The sequence below is a fragment of the Lytechinus pictus genome, chromosome 2, assembly GCF_037042905.1.
Source record: "Lytechinus pictus isolate F3 Inbred chromosome 2, Lp3.0, whole genome shotgun sequence".
In the NCBI taxonomy this organism is placed as follows: Eukaryota; Metazoa; Echinodermata; class Echinoidea; order Temnopleuroida; family Toxopneustidae; genus Lytechinus; species Lytechinus pictus.
Window position 1 is genome coordinate 51,778,876 of NC_087246.1, and position 22,040 is coordinate 51,800,915.

General features: G+C 36.6%; 2 protein-coding genes across 2 annotated transcripts in view; both read right to left on the reverse strand.

Moving 5' to 3' along the window:
• Positions 1-388: 388 nt before the first annotated feature.
• Positions 389-2,846, reverse strand: LOC129260650 (uncharacterized). The gene is made up of 4 exons (XM_064095861.1): positions 2,816-2,846; positions 2,579-2,755; positions 2,241-2,312; positions 389-1,834 (listed from the first exon to the last, which is right to left on the reverse strand). The coding sequence occupies exon 4, from the start codon at positions 1,418-1,420 to the stop codon at positions 467-469; it is 954 nt and encodes a 317-aa protein (XP_063951931.1). The 5' UTR covers positions 1,421-1,834; positions 2,241-2,312; positions 2,579-2,755; positions 2,816-2,846; the 3' UTR covers positions 389-466.
• A 6,745-nt stretch (positions 2,847-9,591) lies between these two features.
• Positions 9,592-22,040, reverse strand: part of LOC129277971 (polycystin-1-like protein 2) — a 34,159-nt gene continuing 21,710 nt past the window's right edge. The window contains exons 14-27 of the mRNA XM_064095685.1: positions 21,363-21,581; positions 20,901-21,026; positions 20,358-20,567; positions 18,956-19,232; positions 17,892-17,990; positions 16,738-17,049; positions 16,164-16,312; positions 15,573-15,803; positions 15,067-15,347; positions 13,263-14,544; positions 12,573-12,840; positions 11,743-12,014; positions 11,074-11,215; positions 9,592-10,844 (exon numbers count right to left, since the gene is read on the reverse strand). Coding sequence (XP_063951755.1) covers positions 9,592-10,844; positions 11,074-11,215; positions 11,743-12,014; positions 12,573-12,840; positions 13,263-14,544; positions 15,067-15,347; positions 15,573-15,803; positions 16,164-16,312; positions 16,738-17,049; positions 17,892-17,990; positions 18,956-19,232; positions 20,358-20,567; positions 20,901-21,026; positions 21,363-21,581 — 5,121 coding nt within the window. The remainder of the gene's footprint in view (positions 10,845-11,073; positions 11,216-11,742; positions 12,015-12,572; positions 12,841-13,262; positions 14,545-15,066; positions 15,348-15,572; positions 15,804-16,163; positions 16,313-16,737; positions 17,050-17,891; positions 17,991-18,955; positions 19,233-20,357; positions 20,568-20,900; positions 21,027-21,362; positions 21,582-22,040) is intronic.

Here is a 22,040-nt window from a genome sequence, read left to right on the forward strand (position 1 = left end):
AGAAGTTCACGTAGGGCATTACATCCTAATAGAATAGGAAACTTTTCTTGTCTTGTCCCAGGTATCAATTCCTGCTGCACCACAAGAAATCCAACCATGGCATGATGATTTCCAAATTTCACTGAAGCTTTAACATATCCTTCCACTGAAGGTCCACTTCCTCCCACACCGGCAATATTGACGCCAAACTCTCCAATGGGACCTAATGCTTCTAACTTCGAATGGTATATCTGGCTTGGAATAAGGGAAGCTTCTGCACCTGTATCCAATATGCATCCTATCTTTACATTTCCTATCTCCGCTTCTACACTTGGGCTCGGAGAAATCAACAATTCCTGTAAAGATTTCGAACCGCATCTCTCTTGACTACAGTCAATGTTCCCTTTATCGATATGTACTCTATTCATCTCAGCCTTGGGCATGGTGGTGTCAGTCTCTGCAGTTTTGCCCGCAACAACAGAGCAATCTAGTTTTCCGCCGTAGTTGGCCTGGTCTGGGACAATTCATAGCTAGTGGTGGAGGTCTGAGGACAGGAACTCTTGTAGTGCCCCTTCTGTTTGCATCTGTAGCAGACAATCTCAGAAAATGGCTTGCGTCGTGATCTATTCGGGGACTTCAAATCTTTCACTATGGTACGAAGACCAGACATCTCTTCTCTCATGTAGGTTATTTCTTGGATGAGAAGTTTCTGTTGATCAAGAACATCGTTCAGTTTTGGAGTTGAGGTTTGAACTGCGTATTCCTCGACTATCGCTTCTCTCACACGAGCTCTCCTCGCTGGTTCAGTTGCATCCTGAAAGAGTAACAGAGCTTCCTTCCTCATTTCTTCGAAATTCTCCTTTTCTTTAGAGAGGAAGATTCTTCGAAGTTCTCTTTTTACCCAGACTTCTCTTGCTCCTTGTGTAAACTGCTCACAAAGTGACTTGTCCTTCAACTTTTTGAGTGCTTCTGATTCTTCTTGAGATACAGCTGCGTTCTCCATCCGACCATACAGTTTCTTGAGAGCGCGACTGAAGTCTGCAAGTGTTTCGTCTTCCTGCTGTGTGCGGCTAAAAAAGATACTACTCAAAGAATGCGAACTTTGATTCTGACCGAAACACAATCGCAATGCGTCTTTCATTTCCTTCAGCTTCCCTTTCGAGCTTTCCGGCAAGCACATAATTTCATCTTTTGCCGCCCCGACTAGATGGTCCAAGAACACTTTAGTCTTCTCTGATTCGTTGAGACCCATACCGCTAGTCGCGTCATCAAACTCTTCCAACCATTCGCCAAGAGATGGTTCACCACTTCTTTGTGGACTCCCTCTAAACTTTGATAATTTTCCAGGGGGAAGGATACCACCAAGTCCCAAAGCTTTTTTGAAAACTTGTGCCATTACTTCCATGTTTCTACTATTCATATCTCCTTCACCTTGAGACATAATTCACAAGTGATACCCAAAAGTAACAAGTGCTAAATTATACTGATAATCCTTAATTCCACGTTAATACCATATAAGCTTCAATAATCAATATATATCTCATGGACAGTACATCTACAATCATTAAAATACTATTATTATAATGAATAGATAGTCTTAATAAATCTCAATTTACATTCAAAATTTCACCATCTGAACTGTCTCTCTGAATTGAAACCTGGTTATATGAAGCTGTTATTCCGGGTCCGGGGCTGTTTTCCCTGCATCCACTCACTTCAGTTTCGTTCGGTGATGTCCGACGAGGTCATCTTCAGCATCCCACTTCTGACACCATTTGTTGAGGGCTCAAACAGACGAAACGTGAATTGTAGGTCTTGGTTCAAAAACATTTATTAGTCACATCAAAAACAGCCCCTACAGAGAGAGGTAAATAAAAAATAAGAGCAATTATATAATAACACATTTGGTAATATATATGTTATCAATAATGAATACAATAATCCATACAAAATAAACATCATAATACTCACATTCAATATCATATAAATTTGAATATTATATATGGAGAGAATATAACACTAGCTGACATTTTCTAAATCATACAATCATTTAAAGAAATATCAATTGGCATTATGCAATAATATCTTGTCAAATACCTTTCACAAAATATATCAAAACAAAGTCTAAAACAATATGGTTAAGTCAAATAGTAAGACATCATTTCAACAGAGTCTTTACAAATTCATCTTTTATTATTATTATGTAACTTAACATGCAGATAATTATCATATGTCATGTAAACCATTAATTACCAACTCACCGAGAATTTAGTGATTCCTGAAACAATCTGGAACTATAAAGTCTTATCTATTGGTGACGATAAGCAAGCAGTCTGTAATAACAGTGTAAAAAATACAATTTACAATCAAGTATTCAATATTAAACATTGATAAATACAAATAAGAAATAAACGTCATTTCTTATTATCATATACCGTCATTCATGTATCTCAATCATGCGTATCTACTATTATCTTCAACCACAGTTCACATTCTTTTAATTATTAGCAAATTAAAAGGAATTAATAAATTAACCACACAATTTCACATTCATATAAAATATTGATTTCATTAATTCAATAGCACTTGTACTACTCACCAATAAGCCGTTGTAAAACATTCCAACATAACAATTTATATATTCAGATGCTAAATATGGTCGTTGATCATGTTGATCAGCACAAGAAAATAAAGTTACACAGGTCTGCTCTCGAGAGGAAATCTGTTTCTCTGACTAAACAAGGTTGAAAAGAAAATGTGTTGCATCGCAACGCATCTAACAACGCGTTGCGTGTTGATGCAAAAAGGCGCACAACTCTGCAACCAGCGATGTTACGTAACAATAGGATACGTAACAATCGCATTACCACAGTACTGCCACAAATATTTTAATCATTTCCTCTTTGCAAGTTCTATGGCTCGCAGATACAACTTCAACTGCAGTTATTCCATATGAAGGAGTACGTGCATAGCACACAAAACGGCACTGCCTTGTTTACTACACCGGGACCGAATACCCCCCGGTGACGTCACACTCAAAGAACACCCGTCTCGGTAGGCAATAGTGGGTTTTCGCCCAGCGTCGTACGACGTAGAACGTACGTGTGCAAAAATCGCCAACTTTCATGGAAACAGAGGCCCGAGCGTTCTTGAGCTCAAATCACGGACGGTTCTTCCGCAAATTAGCGGGCGTCCGCATTAGAACGTAGGATTTGTCAACAGCCGTCAACAGCCAATCAGATCGCTTGTAGAGCGAGCAAGCTGAGCCGATCGATGTAAACACATTCGCCCATCGCGTGCATGCACATGTTGTACTCTACTCTGACTACACTGATAGCTGAAAGCTTCAAAACATGGACTCGAATGCGAGTTTTTCGGTGAGTACCATTTCAATTATACTAAAATCAAGCTAAGTATAATTTCAAAATGTTACAGTAGAAGTTTAAACGAGTATGATTATTGAAATATGATTGAAAAGCCGTTGCATGGCTCGGTCGACGACGCGACTGCAAGACACATGGCACTGCCAGTTGTGTGCACATAGTAGGAACATATACAATGCACATGTTGGCGTGTCAACATTACATGCCAACCATGCCAGCCGGTCGATCCGGCCGCGTTCAGCGATTTGCGAAACTGCTTACAAGCGAGAGTTGAGCGCGACGGACGCACGAACAAAGAGATCGTTCTACGTCGTAGATAGCGTCGTACGACGCTGGGCGAAAACCCACTATTGCAGGAGCGAACTCAGGGAAAATGGGTAGGGATAAATCGTTCAAATTCACTATTTTGAAAAAAGAAAATGGGGGGTCGAATCACCTATTAGTGTTTGGGGGGTTGTAAGGTTGCTATTAATGTAAATATCTCAATATTTGGAATCGTCTTCTTAATTCAACTTTAATGGGTATTTTTCAGCCTAAAAAAGTTCTGGTAATTTAACGGGGATTTTTATGATCGAGGCGGTTTGAAACCACCTATTGGTGTTGATAGTTTAAATGAGAATTTTCCTAATCTGTGATAAAATTATATGGTAGACATTTAAAGCCATTTACCATTTTCAATTACAAAAACCCCATAAAGCTGTACCCTTCCTTCCCTTTTCTTCCCGCTTCACTTTTTTCTTTTTATATCCTTCCCCCTTTTTTCATTTTAGGTTTTTTTTTTTTTTTTTTTTTTTGGGGGGGGGGCAACCGTCCCCATCGCCCCCTCACTACGCATCTGAAGTTACCCTTGAAAATATAGATTGGTTTCAAGCTCAAGTTATATAAGATTGTCTGAGTTGCCCCGTCCCCCTACCAAATCATGGTGTCGCGCCCATGACATATAGATCTCATTGTTATATCTGTGGACAATAATAGATCATGCAAATTTGTCTATCTTTTAAAAAAACATTGCATGTTTTGAAGATCGAGCAGCAGAATATTGTAAATGATTAAGCATTAAATTCATCAGCATCCCACATAGGGTTTCTATCATTCTAAAGAGTATGTGTGCCCAAAATTTCTTCCAAATGAAAGCAAAAAATGTGTTTTAAAAAAAAACCACAGCCCCCTGCCATTTTGATATTGATCAAACAATTATGGTGTCCCATGTCTGCACACCCAATCAATTTACAGTTACGTGATTTATATGAGAGAAAAAAACTGCATTTGAGCCCTTTGCAAAAAATGACTGAAATTTAAAACAAGTGGAGCGCCTCTGGCAGTCTCGGCTGCATTCAGCAAATACCCCAACATGGCCAAATTTCATTGACGCTAAATGACCTTTGACCTTAGTCATGTGACCTGAAACTTGTACAGGATGTTCAGTGATACTCGATTACTCTTATGTCAAAGTTTTATGAACTAGATCCATAAACTGTCAAAGTTACGATGGTAATTCAACAAATACCCCCAACATATGGCCAAAGTTCATTGACCCTAAATGACCTTTACCTTGGTAATGTGACCTGAAAGTCAAGCAGGATTTGTGTGCCCCCTCCCCCTTAATCTGCCTTCTACCAAAATTTATGTTCCAAATCCTTTTAAATTGTCACGCCAGGGGGCCAGTGTGACATAAATCGATATGCTTAATATTTACAATGTTACAGGGCCAAAGTCACACACTTTTATCTATTCCCCCTCTTTGGGCCTAGCTCTGCAGTTGTTTGGGATCGCAATATCCATGATATGACCCTACTTCTTTAAAAGAATGACGTCCTACAGAGATATTAATGTAATGAAATATTGTGAAATATCAAGTGAAACTTCTTTAAACTGTTTTTTTTTTCAAGATGCACAACCTTTCAAGCTAGTATTTTAAGTGCATAGACTGTACATATACACAAGGGTGTGACAAGTGGTCACAAAAAAAAATATCTGAAAAAGCTGAAGTGTGTTTAAAAAGTCTGAAATAGAAAAAGCTCGCATACTTTTTGTACAGAGGAAAACCCAAAATAAGCTGAAAATCAGGACAAAAAATCTGAAATCAGCTAACAATCTGAACTCTCACAACCCTGGTAGATCAATGTGTATCATCCATTAAAATTGTTTTTTTTTTTAATGATCTTACATTATGGAAAGTCTCTACAAACAATATCCAATTGTAAATCATTTTATCTTTAACTTGCCATTTTCAAACTTCCATGCAGGGTAATGTAACTGACATGCAGACTTTTGAACTTTACTACAGGGCTAAGGATTATACCAAAAAAAAAAATCTGCAAAGTTTAATTTCTTTCTCATCACGCAGTTTCCTACCTTTTAGTTAGAATACACTAAGTATTCAGATCTTAGAATAATATCATGGTAAGACTAGCAGATTCAGAGTTACAATTTATCTGGATTTCTTACTACTGTGAATGATATTCTGGTTTTCTCTTATTTTCTTAATTTTGATTAACCACAATTGTGTATCTTAAAACAATTTGTGTGAAGTATACCTGGATGTTCTAAATCCAGACTGGTCCTTTGTCCGGACAAGACAGCGATTTCAAGCAATACCTCATAAATTGTTTGGATGTCAGACAATATTACAAAGCACAAACCTTCACAATCATTTGTAATAATTGATGACTATATGCTAAGAAATCTCCATGCAAAAGATAATGCTTTCATTTGCTTAGGTCTCCGCACATCGGACCCCAACCTAAATACGTTTCTAAAGATCTCGGCGACAAGCCTCCCCCATCATGATTTTGTATTCTCAAGAAAAACAATAAAGCAACTATTAGTAATTACCTTTGAATCTGAACAAGTGCATTTAATAGAAAGATAGAAAGTATGGAACAAAAAAAACAACTTGCAAGCTCTTTGTATTAATGATTATTTCCAGAAAATGTAGTGAATAAATCATTTTATTACTTACCCCGTTTATGTCAACATAAATGTGACACTGGGGATTTCATGAAAGGACTTGCCAGATTGTTTTATCCAACAATTACCATAGTAACAGTCAGAAAGCTGTGCCTCTCGGCCAATCAAAACCATGGAAGTTAACTTGTCAGATTTGACAAGTCAGATAACAAATGTTGAAAAAAAAATGCTTCCCAGAACATATGTACTTTCCATCAGTGCCCCCCTCCCACCCCTAGGGAAAATGTAACAAATTTTGAAAGAGACAAGAGATAGATTTGTATTAAAAAATGCTGCTTGAATCAGTTCCTGTAATGCAGTTACTTTTAAGATACCAGTGAAAAAAACTTCAAACATTATAGTTTTTCTTTAGTTTTTTTTCTGATGAAATTCAGAATAATTGTTTTCTAACTAAATGCAAATGATATGAAAATCCCAACTGACCTAAGTTTTCATGAAACAACATACAGTGTAATAAGATTTGGAACTCATTCTGCTCAGCAGCACAAAATGTACATATAACACTTTCAAATAAAACACATTATACATTAAATAATTCTTGTCACAATTTAAAACAAAAACTGATTATCAATATGAAAGGCACAATCCATACAATGGGTGTCATTTGAAATAGTGTTCAAAGTTTTAGTCACTTCCAGCCTGTCATTGTGATAGAGGGGCATGGACAGCTCCATTTGTTTAATACACAAAAGACTAAAAGTATATCTCTTTTTTTCAAAATTTCTTCTCGGAATGATGTTTTACTTTGATAAAAAAAACCCATTATGTTATTTAGTTTACTTTATAATTTAGATAACCACAGAGAGAAGACAATCACTGATCCTATTTATTCAATACACAAGATAAGGGATAATTGTCTCCAGTGATTGTAATTATCTTCTTACCGAATTGCCTGTTTGCAATATTAAAAAAACCAAAAAAAACAAGTGGAACGCCTCTGGCAGTCTCGCCTGCATTACGCGATTCGATATAGCAGAAGTGCTTCCTTTGAAAACAGCTAATGAATAATTATTCAAAGAAGAAAACACTAACATGATAATAAGATATTATGTCCATTGACCCAAAATGACCGTTGACCATGATCACGTGACCTAAGACATGTGCAAAACAACCATTCATACTTGATTACCCTTATGTCGATGTTTCATGAACTAGATCCATAGACTTTTATAGTTATGATGACAATTCCACAAATATCCCCAACATTACCAAAGTTTGTTGACCCTTAATGACCTTTGACCTTGGTCATATGACCTGAAACTAGCACAGGATGTTCAAGGATACTTGATTGCTCTTTTTTCCAAGTTTCATGAACTAGATCCATAAAATTTTAAAGTTATGATGACAATTCCTCAATTTACCCCAACATTATCAAAGTTTGTTGACCCTAAATGGCATTTGACCTTGGTCATGTGACCTGAAAATCGCACAGGATGTTCAGGGATACATAATTGCTCTTATGTCTAAGTTTCATCAACTAGATCCATAAAATTTCATGATGTTCAAGGATACTTGATTGCTCTTTTTTCAAAGTTTCATGAACTAGATCCATACAATTTTAAAGTTATGATGACGATTCCACAAATACCCCCAACATGGTCAAAGTTCGTTGACCCTAAGTGACCTTTGACCTTAGTCATGTGACCCGAAACTTAGGCAGGATCTTCACTGATATACTATCACCCTTATGTCCAAGTTTAATGAGCTATGTCTATACACTTTCGAAGTTATGACGACATTTCAAAAACTTAATCTTGGTTAAGATTTTGATATTGATTCCCCCCAACATGGTCTAAGTTCATTGACCCTAAATGACCTTTGACCTTAATCATGTGACCTGAAACTCGGTAGAATGTTCAGTAATACTTGATTACCTTTATGTCCAAGTTTCATGAACTAGGTCCATATACTTTTTAAGTTATGATGACATTTAAAAAACTTAACCTTGGTTAAGATTTCAATGTTGACGACGCCGCCGCCGTCGCCAACGGAAAAGCGGCGCCTATAGTCTCGCTCTGCTATGCAGGCGAGACAAAAAACTAACTTATTTTCTACCTTCACACATTTATTACCATATGATTGGATTACGTTTTGAATTCTTAGAATTTTACCAGCTTCTGTTCATAAATAAGAAGTCTTTTTATTATTGGTAGCTATGCTACAGCTGAGGTAATAATTGTGAAGTGCCAGGAGTGTCACATATGACTGACATGAACAATAAGTACCAAATATCATTATGAGTATATTACCCCATAATTTTCAAGCAGAAGACGAGCTTTACAGAGTAAATGGGCAAGAAGACAGACGTTCTATTGTGGTTAATTTTTGACAACACAATTGAAATTTATAGCATGGCTATTTCAAGATAACCACGTCATTAAAATCTCTTCATAATTTGATATCCATAAGTATGCATGGATTTGATCCATCCAATGGTACAGTTTAGGGCGACTGATGTTACGAGGCTTGTGTTAAAGTCCATAATATAGTTTTGCATTGTGTAAGATGTGAGTAACTGTCCTTTTGACACTTCTATACCTCCAACACTATTCAGATCATCACCTGCCTCGTATGCATTTATGATCTTAGTTAGATGTTGACCCATTAAAAGTTTCTTTAATCATTGTGAGAACCAGGTATACAGTTACCTTTGACCTCTTTATCCTCAAAGTTAATCAGAAAATTGTCCCTTCTCTATGCAAACGTGAATTTATTGTGAAGTTAACCCAGTAAACTGTTTTTTTTTATAGTATAGTTCTTGCAAGATTGGAAATGGGAAAGGCAGACAGACATAAGAAGAACCCATGAAAATAATAGTGTTTATTGCATCGCCTTTGGTAGAAGGAAGTTTATAAATAATACATCCAGCAAGCTTCAGCCGGCAGATGCAAAAATATAAGAATAAGAACAAATTGTATCTGCAAGGGACAACAAAATTCTTAATTTGTAATAAAGATTTATTAAATCTTACTGAAACTAGTAAACAATAAAATAAAAACAATAAAATAGATTATGTTTGTAATTCTATTACAAAAGTTGTTTGACAACTAGCAATTAATTGACAATTTTTTCTGAAAACTGTGTCTAGAAAATGTAATTCTGATCATTAGAGAATAAGAAATCATTGTCAATTTCATTATTAAAAATCTTCAAAAGATATTTATTGAGATTAATAACATACATAATAACAGCACAACATGATATCTAAGTTTTATCACAAATGAACATAAATTACTGCAGTTGCTTGCTTTACATTTTTCTAATCCAGTCCTAAGTGAAACCTTTCTGGGATACCCAGCAAAGAGAATATCTTTGACAAAAGCAGAAGACCTATCATTCTGTTCCCTGAAGGTGGAGGAGGATTTCTCCTGATGGTCACCATGCTTTCATTAAGGGCAGCTATCAAGAGATCTAAAAACAAATAACAGCCCCAGTACTGGAATATCAGAAGAGTAAGCGGACCAATCGTTCGATGAACAGACATCAAGTCATCATAGACAAAGTTACCTGGAAGTGTGGTGAAGAGAGTGATTGCTGATTTGGTGATATCACGATAGTCAGGAAGGCTACCAAAGGTGATGGACATGGAAAAGGCAAAGCTAAGTACTAGGACAAAGAGCAGAAAGCTGAATGCTGTGACTTCATGGTAGCAGTCAGACATGACAGCAGTGAGAAGATACATGCGAGGATTGAGTCGCAAGAGATATAGAAACTTGACACAGCTGAGGATGATGATAACTGCAAAGCTATATCCTAGAGCATTGTCACTGCTAGCTGCAGAACGGAAACTCACAAAGCGAACTGATTCATCTCTCATTTGCTGAAAGAGCTGCTTGGTGATAATGTAGCGGTAGGTGTATAATCCTGCAGATACATAGCAGTTGACAATGATGGCAATTTCCAACAAGTTCCATTTGTCACTGAGGTACTTTCTGATACCGATGGGCTTGTACCTGAGGTACTCTCGATACATGACAAAGAAGAGGGCCAAAACAAAGAGGATTTCACAGATGATGACAAAGAGTTTATAGTTTGCAGCGTAACGATGCAGCCTAACTGCTTGTACCTCGGGGAGCTTCAGCATTCCACCAGATGCAGGGGTCTCCATGAGGAATGTAACTACACAGAAAAGATTGGTGTTTGCATTGTATGCTGTCCACTCTGCAAAGAGCGCTCTGGTGCGGGCATCCAACCACCGGGATTTCACCATATCTGCCAAGGAATTCACAGCCTCTTCGTAGTCGGTGCCCAGTACCCAGATGTAGCCACTGTTTGGAAGGACCATCGTGTGGCCCCACATTCCTGTAGATCTGTCTGGGTAGAAGTGCCAGGGAGAGTAGTTGGAAAGACTCCACTCTTCCACTGTCTGGGATGAGTTCAAGAAGGCAGATGTGTTAACCATGGGCTGACTCCAAGATGCATTGTATAATTCCCTGTCCGCTGAATCCGAAGTAAAAGGGGCTCGGCAGTCATTGATCAGGTCTACGAAAAAAGGGTGAGTTTTACAGGAACCTTCAATGTAAAAAGAAAGAAAGTGAAACAGAAAGTGAGGACGCAGTGTGAAGTGAACATTTCTAAAGTTTGCATTTTAATGATATAAGGCACTAATTTTGTACTGTAGATCATCATTCAATCAGTCAGAAAGTTTTGATTGAAAGCATGTTCCAGAAATTCACTTTTTCTATCACTTCACTTCTTTATCTGTCTTAAATGAGATGAAGACTCTTACTACATGACTTACTTGGTTTAACCCTGATTTGCCTTAGTCTCAGACCCCCACCAATCAAGGTGGATTGCTTCTCGGCTCCCCATCTATCCTCACTAAGAAGACCAGGCAGGAGTGTTGAGTTAGCCCACTTCAGGAAACTACGGAAGTCATTCATCTTTAAAATATAATTCAAAAACTTTTAAGGAATCAAGTGGGTTTTTAATTCCTTTCATTTTATACATCTTTAATCACCAACAACTTGTAAAGCTCATCAATATTTGAATGAAGTTGCCCATGTCATTTAATCTTTTAAGATTAAATGAGTAGATTAAGATTTCTATACAAATAATGTCATGATTGAAAACTCTAGGTTAAAATATTACACAATAATAGCTAATGTTTACTTCTGCACCTACCAATTCTCAACAAAGTTGACAAACCATGTCATAGCAAGTAAGCCTTATTTCTGAATGCATGAATCAATTATCAGTTAAAAAAAAAACGATAAAACAATCATGTATAGATGGTTTTCAAAGACTGTTCTACAGTCATACTGTATATAATTTCCCAAGGCTACAAAAGTTTTCAAAGACAACCCTTAAACAATATAACCAAATAAAAGAAAAAACAAAATCAAGTTATAAGCAAGCTGATCATACATGGTGAATGTAACAAAATACTTTCTAGTAAAATTAGACTCACCAATGCGTAGTCCTTATTCTTGTGATAGAAGAAGAGTCCCTTCATACCCCTGGTCATCCAGTACGCCTGCCTGTCTCTCTGACTGTATGTGATAGTGATGAGCAGATAGAAGAAACATAAGAAACCAGCAATCTGCCACAGCAGGGAATACATGCGAGCCTGCAGTTGCTTGTTCTTCAGGTGGGAGTTTATGGTAGAGGTAGCTGGGGGATGGTAATGGGCGATGGTGTTCCTTCGTTTCTGAAGTGCCCTGCGAGTCTGTGTAGCATCATCTGAAATTGATAGAAACATATTATCAGTATTATCCTTATCATCATTTATTTGGCACAATCAACTTATTTATATTAAGAACACATACAAGCAATAGTGTAAGACAGGTCACACACATGCCATAAGGAAAAAAAAAGATTACTCAAATAACTATAAATACATAATAACATATAGAAAACTGAATGATAAAGCACAATGGAAATAGTTCAAGATCATCAAGAATTGAATATAGTAAAAAAAAAAATCAAGAATAGAATCAATATAGTACCAAAAAATGACTGCGTCACCTGGGTACAGGTAATAAAGCAATGGAGCTGAGAGTATGTGTACCTAAGACTGAGAAAAAAGGAAATGGAGGTATATGATAACATTTAAATACCTCAAGGCATCTAATATATACTTTTAAGTTGTTAAATTCAAACTAAGTTAGAGCCTTGCAAGACAATTACAACCCAAAGGTTAGGTCAATCTTGAAGATTTTGAAGTTTTTTACACTAATCTATTACTGTTCAGTAGTGTAAAGTAATACTTTTCTTACGGTACACCCATGTAATGCTTACCTACTTGGAGTTCCTCAATGTCATCACTGAAGTCTTCCTCTGGTTCAATCTGCTTGAAGATAAGTGAAACAAAGATGGCAAGGAACAGAACCTTGATGGGCTGTGTGATGAAGATGCTCTGAAAGGTAGCTATAAACAGAGAGATCAACCAATCGATGCTTGTTTGTTTGCCATATTTGAGGCCATAAAGCATCGTGATGTAAGAAGAAGCGAGCACGGTTGCAAACACCAACAACCATGCAATGTACACGCATGCATGTGGAAGACCCTGCAAAAAATGGTATAAAAGAAAAGAAGGCAAAAAATTGTTTTTCATTAACATTCATCACTTGTCACAAATTTTCTTTTTTCAGCAGTGACAGCTTAAATTTTTCTTTCTACTTGAATCTAAAATTGTCTCCCAATACCATGCTTCTGAGTGACTGAAATCAAGTTGGGGTTATTATTTTTCAGTCACATATGATTTATCTCCATGTATGGTAAAAACGTAACAATTATGGTAATTTTGTCAATATGTCAGCAATATAGTAACAGGTGTAATTTATAATGGCATGAATAATATAGGACAACATACAGATAGTACATGAAATACATCAGGCAATAGCCTTTGATGTTAAAGAAATCATCCTTAACATTTGACACTGAACAATATTGTTAAAAGCTATTAAACAAATCAATACATATATTCACCCTGGTTCTCTGTTTCAGCTTAATCTTTCCCTCTACCACAGAATCTGATAGCAGAGACTCATCAGGTGATATGGGAGGTGTCTCAATATCCAATGCAGTCATGACGATGGTCTGGGCTTCCCTCATAGCTTGTTTGTGTTCCTCAGGGTCATAGAACCTGTCTGGAGATATGACTGATAGATCCTTGACCATTTCCATCAACCGCGAGTACAGGTAGAAGTTATGGGTGAAACCATCACATTTCTTTCCCATCAGATCAGGTTCGTAGTCACGGCTATTTTCTTCAGTATCAATTCCCTCTTTCATGTAATTAGGTATTTGTTTGACTGACTGAGTGGTTGTGTCGTCAGAAGTTTCACTCCGTGTTCTATTGACTTTCTCTAGCCCTCCGTGTCCAAATACCTCTACACGCTTTGAACTCTTGTCACTTCCCCATTCTTTCATGACTGCAGAGACAGATCGAAGAACAAAGTCCTCCATCTCCTGGTGGAACAGCGTACTATTCAAAGAAATGCATGATGGCAGAGAAGTGGTAGAAGAAGCAGATGAGGCATTTACAGGGTTGTTATCTTTGGAAGATGTGGAAGAACTATCACCTCCACCAACCCAATGACGAGATGTCCTTTCTGGTGATTGTTGGGAAGAGACCTCTCTATCTTCATGTTGGACGGATTTTGTCAGGCTTTTTAATGTCAATTTATCATCAGCAGACTCCCTTTCCGAATCTTCCTTCTTGGTCAAGTTAATACTTGAAAGTGAATGGGCAATTTCCGGCTTCAGTTTTACCATGTATTTTTCTTTGTTAGCAGCTATTCGAAGTTTGATACTTGGCCTGATGTGTCTGAAGATTTGCACAATGAGGAGATTGATGGGGAAGGCGATTAGAGAGCTCTCAATGCCGATGATGATCTCTTTGATGGTGATTCTAAAAGTGCCAAAGTCCATGACCTGATCGGCTGGATCATCGGGGATGCCGTAGAACATGATGCTTGTCATCATAGAGCACATGAGAAGGGACAGGCAACAGAATGCTCGCTGCAGACAGGTGAAGTTACTGTGCTTTGGACGCATCAGAACAGACAACCACAGATGGCCATCACGCAGATCACGTACAGTCCTGGCAGTGAACAGGTGTCCAAACTTGTGCAAGTCTTTGGATGATGCTATGTGGAAGGTGTTGTCAAGACCAACCCCTTCACCTCCAACCATCATCCAACCGTTGCAGATGAAGTAGTAGCGCTCGTCACTCTCCAGATCATGGACTACGCAATGGCTCACATACCTTTGGGATATAATCAAATTAAATGCAGGTTTTAATTTGATTAAATCTTGTTACCAAATGATATAGTTCTGGGATTTGAGATCATGATTCTTGAAACCTTATGATCTCAAATCCCATAACTATATGAAAAACATTATTTTTAAAAAGAATAGATTCTTTCTTTAAATTTTAAGCTGGAATGTTTATAGGAAAACTTGTGTACATTTTCATTGATGTAAATTGATGTGGAACAAGCCTCAGAATAAATCTCACGAGCATAAGTCAAAACTGTGGCAGAAATTACTCAGCATGGCTTTTCCACATTTATTATCAATGTGCCATTACCATGCAAATGTGCTTTCCTGCACATTAAAAAATATGTCTTGCATGTCTTCACTCCAAGACAAATATGGTTGCAGAGTCTCATGAGCATTGGGTGAAAACTGAGGAAATAGTTTGTCAGCAATACTTGCAACAGACTTCCAAACCACCCAACCGACCGTATGCCAACACCCTTCCAACTTTGCATGAATCATCACCTACCAGTGAGGACTAGTACCAGCATTGTTATGCCACAGCCTTAAAGATTGAATTTCCCCAAGACCTTCCGCAGTGGTCAACAAGAACGAATCTGTTGATCCTCTGGTCAGGACGGGTGAGAACCTGTCATGCAGGACATGTGGATCGCTGCGACCATTCTTGCCCATCAAAGTTAGCGTAACAGTTGCTGTTGTGCCTGATCCGCGGCGCATCCCCGTGACTATGGTGACATCATAACGGTAATGATGGAACGGGTCATTGTCTTCCAACACAGTGACTGCAGCCTGATCAATAACAAAAAAATATAAAAAGCTAAACAATATAATGATAATAATATACTAGTACAGTTGCAATTTGCTGAGTTTATTTGAGTTTAGTATTCAACACATATACAAGGTAAAAAAAAAAGATACAAGCAAATAAGAGACACAAATATTGATACACTGATGAAAAAGTAAGGTATATATAGTTATAGTGCACACTTGTTTCTCGATGTGTTCTACACTTACTCTTGCAGCATCTCGATTATCCTTCCTTCTCGCCCATACCGCCACTATGACAAAGCCTGCCAGAATACACATCACAAAGCTGACCACGATAGGATTATCCACAAAGGTCAGGAATAACTTAGCATCCTGGAAGATATTGATCTTGTTTGGTGGAACAAAGAGTGATGACCCAAAGAAGGTCAGATGATCGCAGAGACAGTGGGTTGAGGAGGGCTTAGAGAGAGGACCGACCTGTTAAGAACATTCAGGAGAATGGTATGAGGGAGGATAATTGGTGCGCATTAAAGAGCTGACCAGTTGGAGATATTTGTTAGAAATTCTGATGTATTTTTTTCATGATGTAACCTAAATTAGTAATACTGGCAACAATAGAGAAAAAATGCTATTCTAATGTCAAGATCAATTACCACATTGTATTTGTAATAAGAAATAAAATTAAAAAATTACAAAGCTGAAATTGTCACAGAGGGGCTTTGTTTGAAATGTGAATCACATAAAACTTCTAGGTGAGACAGATTGAACTAATCCTTAAAAATCTCAAGAATTTTCCACTTAATATAAGATGCACAGAAATTTAATTCAGTACGATACCTTACATCCTGTGCTGTCCCATGACTCTTCATCTTCATTCCAAAAAGTGCACTGTGATGTATGCATGAAAACAGACAGTGTGATGTTGTCATGTTCATAGAGAGGTTCATCTATACCATCATACAGACTTATCTTTATACCATCTGCAACTGAATATCAAAACAAGAACAGGTTACAATGTACATAGTGGACAAGTATAGACCAATGTAATACGCATACAAATGAGTTAGATCTTTGTAGGCCAATGCAATTACCTATGATTTCAGACTCTGGCTACAACATAACATTTAAAGATCATGCATGGATTTGTTAAAAAAATTAGTTAAGTTGCTTGATTTATTAAGGTTTAACAATTAAATCAAGTTGAGAATTCACAGTATTGATCCCAAAATGAAATATATAAAGACTGTCTGGATGTGTCATGGAGTAATTGCTCAATTTATTTAAGGATTCTAGAGACCGTAATTTTCTAAAAGCAATGTTTGAAGATTTTGCCTTAAATCTGGTATAATGTCATGGAACAACTGATAAGAACACATTTTTTGTGTGTGATTGGTACAGTCTAAGAACTCACCTTTTAGGTCAGCTACAGAGATGCTCCATATGAAATTCGCAACACTATCTTCATTGGTGGCACGTACCACTGTAGTATTACCAACACAGCTGGTCTCATTGATAGTAATATTGGTAATGCAGACTGAAAGGACTACTAAGGGTTCATTCTCAGCTACGACTCTGAGGTGTAAGGCCCCGTCCTCTGGGAGAGATGATTGGTTGACAGAGAAAGATGCAGAGAACTCCTTGGTGATATGGACAACCATTGGGTCACCTACAAAGGGTTCTTCTACTGGTAGGTACACACTGATGTCATCAGACAAGTCTTTGACTGCAGGTTAACAATATATCACTATACATGTATATGCTGTACCATAAAATGGTAATAACCAAAATTTCAAAAACAAAAAATGATTGTTGGGCAAGAGAAATCTGCATACTCCACGGTTTTGTACCATGGTAGAATTGAAACTACCTTAGTGAACACGGGCACCTAATAAAAAATATCTAATTTTTCCTTCACTGGTGTTGATCTTTATGATAGGTATGAATATACAAAATACAAAATGATTTAGCAAAAAATAATATAAATTCAAACGTATCGGAATTAAAGACCTACCATTTGAATTCTGAAATCAAACCCATACAGTTTTAAATACACAGTTTCTATAACAAACTTGAAGAAAGCCAGTGTTGTTATACTTTCTGCCTTTGTTAAAAATAGAGCAAGCCAATTAATTCAATGAAATATACATTCAATATATAAACAGTAATATGTCCAGATAAGAGAGCAACTGGAGACTGGAGAATGTTGTCATGTTACGCATGGTTTTATACACAACTGGGCCCCGTAATACAAAGGTTAGCGATTAATTGCACGTTTGATTTTTACGATTGCTTGTACATTATACTCAATGTAATCAATCATTAAATAAATGTTCTACAAACAGCTTTATGAAACACCCACCAGGGTCCCGTAACACAAAGGTTAGCAATTGATCTTACGCTTGATTTTTACGATTGATTGTACATTGTAGTCAATGGAATCAATCGTAGAAAAGTGTTTTACAATCATTGCTAAGCTTTGTGCTACGAGCCCCTTAAGATTAATTATAGCAAATAATTTTAGCCTTTATCATCAGACTATGAGAGCCAATTTGCAATTAATTTTACCTTGTAATGCATTGTTATCCACTTTCAACTGTATTCCAACAATACTAGAATTCAGGGAATCACCACCAGTTCCCCAGCTGAATGGGTTCCACCTCAGAGCTGATGTCTGCAATGGAGCAACGATGATGAAATATGTGCATTCAAAAGCAATTTCATAATAGTTTACCAATGATTTCATGAACATGATGATGTTTGGTTTTATTTGAAAACAGCAACATTCATGAGAGTATATGTCGGGGTAATTTTTATTGAATTTGTACATTTATTACAGTAAGATAATTTTTCATGGTTTTTGGATTGTATATCGTATGTTGCAAAATTAAAAACCATTAAAAATAAATTATCTCATGCAATAATTTCATATCGGGACAAGATCCGTTTGGTATGCACTCCGTGCATATATTGTCATCCTTTTACATACTGTTATTTATAACAATCAGTAATATCTAGATCTATATTGTGCCATTTTAGTCTTAGTTATATACACCCAGGGTATACAAAATATACAAAAAAATATAACTGGACGTGAAAATCAGAGAGAAGTTTCCCTCAAGTTTTTAACAAATTTAAAGTGTATCATTACGAATGGGATAATGATGACATTTGGTGTCCTTACACACTCTGCACAATAGAAATTGCATTTATATAATCATTATTTATATTATTTTGTCATCCTTTAAGCCTTTTTTAATTTTCAATAGCTTCATATCTAATGAAGACAGCACAAAGGAATACTAAAGGGAATTTAGACTGAAGGGGTAAGAGAAGAAATTTACATTATATTCAACATTTCTTTTGCAATGGTGAGAGAATACATTCAAAATAACCTATTTTTTCTATCCATACTTAACATGATTGTGTCAGGGTTTTTGTACAGTCCTACGAAGAAAAAAAAAAGCTACACTAAAGAAATGTTGTGTAGCGGTAATAAAAAATGTGGAGCAAATTGCGATAGGATGCCCGGAAACCTACTCACTGAGGAGTGAAATTGCTATATTTTGATTTTCTTTAATCACAAGAAAGATACAGAAAGATACATATGCATTTAGCACGGCTGATTTAACTACTCGCCTGCAAGCTAACCACGGTCCCATTAACGTTGCTCAGAGTATTATCCAAAACACCTTCTTGTGATGGCATTTCAAATCTACCAATACCATCACCATCATCATCATCTGAACCTCCAAAGGTTGTCTCAGCCAGTTTGTCCTTGCTGATACTCCCCACTGCTAAGCTCAGCGTAGGAGATGTTATGATGGTAGCTTCTTCACTGGGAATCTTGCCTGCAACTATTGCATCTTGGATGTCATTGATTGCTGATAGGGCAACTTCAGTCAGGTTCTAGAAGATTTCATTTTGAAAGCGAAAAAAAAAAAATAAGTCCACCTCATGTACATGTAATTCAATCATGAGAATGCAGATAAGTAACATCCAAAGGGCACGTTGGTAATGAAATTAGTACACAAACATTTGCCTCATGACCATTTAAAATGCTTTATTTTATTGACAATCGAATAACAACAACAATAAAACTAATAATACATACATAAGGTCTGCCACTATCATCAATGATATATGTACTGCTACTATATAGGCTACTACTATCAATAATATCATCAGCAAAAACAACAATGGTGATAGTAATGATAATAATCATATTAATCAAGATAATGATAAACTTATAATAATAATGATAATCAAATTATCATTAATGATAATCAAATTATCATTAATGATAATTGTTCATATTTCTACAGCGCCTTTTCCAAAAGATACAAAGCACTTTGAGCTGCCATCCCTGGTCAGCATGAGATGCAATGTACACAAATTACAAGGCAGTGATGTACCAAGTCCAGTGCATGAATTATAAATGATAAAAGTAACACAAATAGTAGCAAGTGGAATGCCTCTGGCAGTCTTGCCTGCATTACGCCATTTGATATAGCAGCAGTGCTGACTTTGAAAACAGCTAATGAATAATCATTTACATAAGAAAACATTCATATGATAATAAAAAATATGTCCATTGATCCAAAATGACCTTTGACCATGATCATGTGATCTAAGATGTGTGCAAAACAATTATTTATACTTGATTACCCTTATGTCTGTTTCATGAACTAGATCCATAAACTTTCTAAGTTATGATGCCTATTCAACAAACACTTCCAACATGACCAAAGTTCATTGACCCTAAATGACCTTTGACCTTAGTCATGTGACCTGAAGCTCAAGCAGGATGTTTAGTAATACTTCATTACCCTTATGTGTAAGTTTCATGAACTAGGCTCATATACTTTCTAAGTTATGATGTCATTTCATAAGCTTAACCTTCGGTTTAGATTTGATGTTCACGCCGCCGCCACCGTCGGAAAAGCGGCGCCTATAGTCTCGCTCTGCTATGCAGGCGAGACAAAAACATGATAATATCATTAGTAATAACAAGATAAAATGACAATGACACACCTTATTGGGTGTTGCCTCATCTTCAGCTCCACCCGGAGAAGTGTTGTTTGAAATATGACTTTGAGTTTCCTTGGCAGCACTGAAGATATTTGACAACCCTTCAACTAGAACGGTACCAGCAGACTCTATAGTACTTTGACCTTGAGTATGAGACCCAGATTCAGCTTTCAGAAAGGATGTCATTTCAGACAGTGCATTTGCAGCTTTTACCTGTTAATTTAGGAAATCAGGATAGAAAATAGCTGACAATAAATCATATCATCTGACCTAAAACATTAAAGCAGGTTAATTGCTAGATCACATTGATTAATTTTTTAAAACCATATCAGAAAACCAGGTCCATATTGGTATGTATATGACACATAACCACATTCATTAGATTATTCTCATGGGACCTTGCGCTATCACCTGATCATCAATGAGATTTAGGTATGAAATATTTCAGGTACATGAGCACACTTAAGCACAACTTTTAGTGAGACTGACTCTACGAAATTCCCCCCTTGCATTTATCATTGAGTTCAAATTCTTCATTGCATTCACCTGTATGTCAGTAGAAATTTCTTGCTTGTTTTGAGTAATGACAGCAAGGGCAGCAGAACTTTGTTTCAGGGATGTCATGGTCTCTACTGGTATAGCAGCAATAGAGTCAACAAGAGTAGAGCGGATCTATATACACAGTATATAAAAAGAAAATAAATATATAATCAATTATGATAATTTTTGACCCTCAAACTGTACTTAGATTTACATTGTATATTTTTATACATGCACCTATGAATAATGAATAAACAATGTAGAAAGAAAATCATGGCAATTATTGTGGGGAAGGAACACCAAAGACATCTCAATTATTTTGAAATACACCGTGGTGGAACACCTTGAGAAATGATATAATAATAGAATGTAGTAGATTTGAACGCCTTTCTCTACTAGAACATTTTTAATGATAAGTTTTATATAATTATACAATATAATGATAAGAAATTTATGTATATATTCCACCTCTGATCTGGTATCCCTCCCTTCATCATCAGCAGCAGCATCATCATCCCCATCTCCAATCGAATTCAGGATTGAGCCAAGGGCACTGATCAATTGCGTAGCATGTCCTGTATCTCCCACTGCTAATAACGTATTCACACTGGATTCAACAGACGATGTCATGTTCAGCAATTCTTGAGTCATGTTTGCCCCTCCAGTGTCTATGGCTGGAGGGCGGACCTGAAAAAAAAAGAGTATATGACTAGTATTGCCTCAGGTAATATGCGTAAACTTCACCTAACTTTGGTTTAATCACTTGCTCTATTTATAACTGGAGAAAACTTGATATCTCAAATCTTATTTTGCTAATTGTACGTTCTAACTGGAATCAACAGATAAGGCTTAGTATTGTTATCATTAGTAGTCATGCTACCCCATGATACTGGCGGAAAGACTCAATTATTTGAAATTAAGAGGAAGTAATTGAAAAGTCTATAGTTACTGTGACCTTATTACTTTAAATTATTACATTCCATTGATTATTTTGTATTTAAAATATGAATTAATTCTAGACAATGTATGTAAAATATGAGACTGGATTGTAGTAAAAAAGGAATAAATAAAAAGTTCCATATTAATCCCATTTTGGATATTGTTTCCTGAATTCAAAGGTGATAGGTTTTGATAACCCAAAAGAAG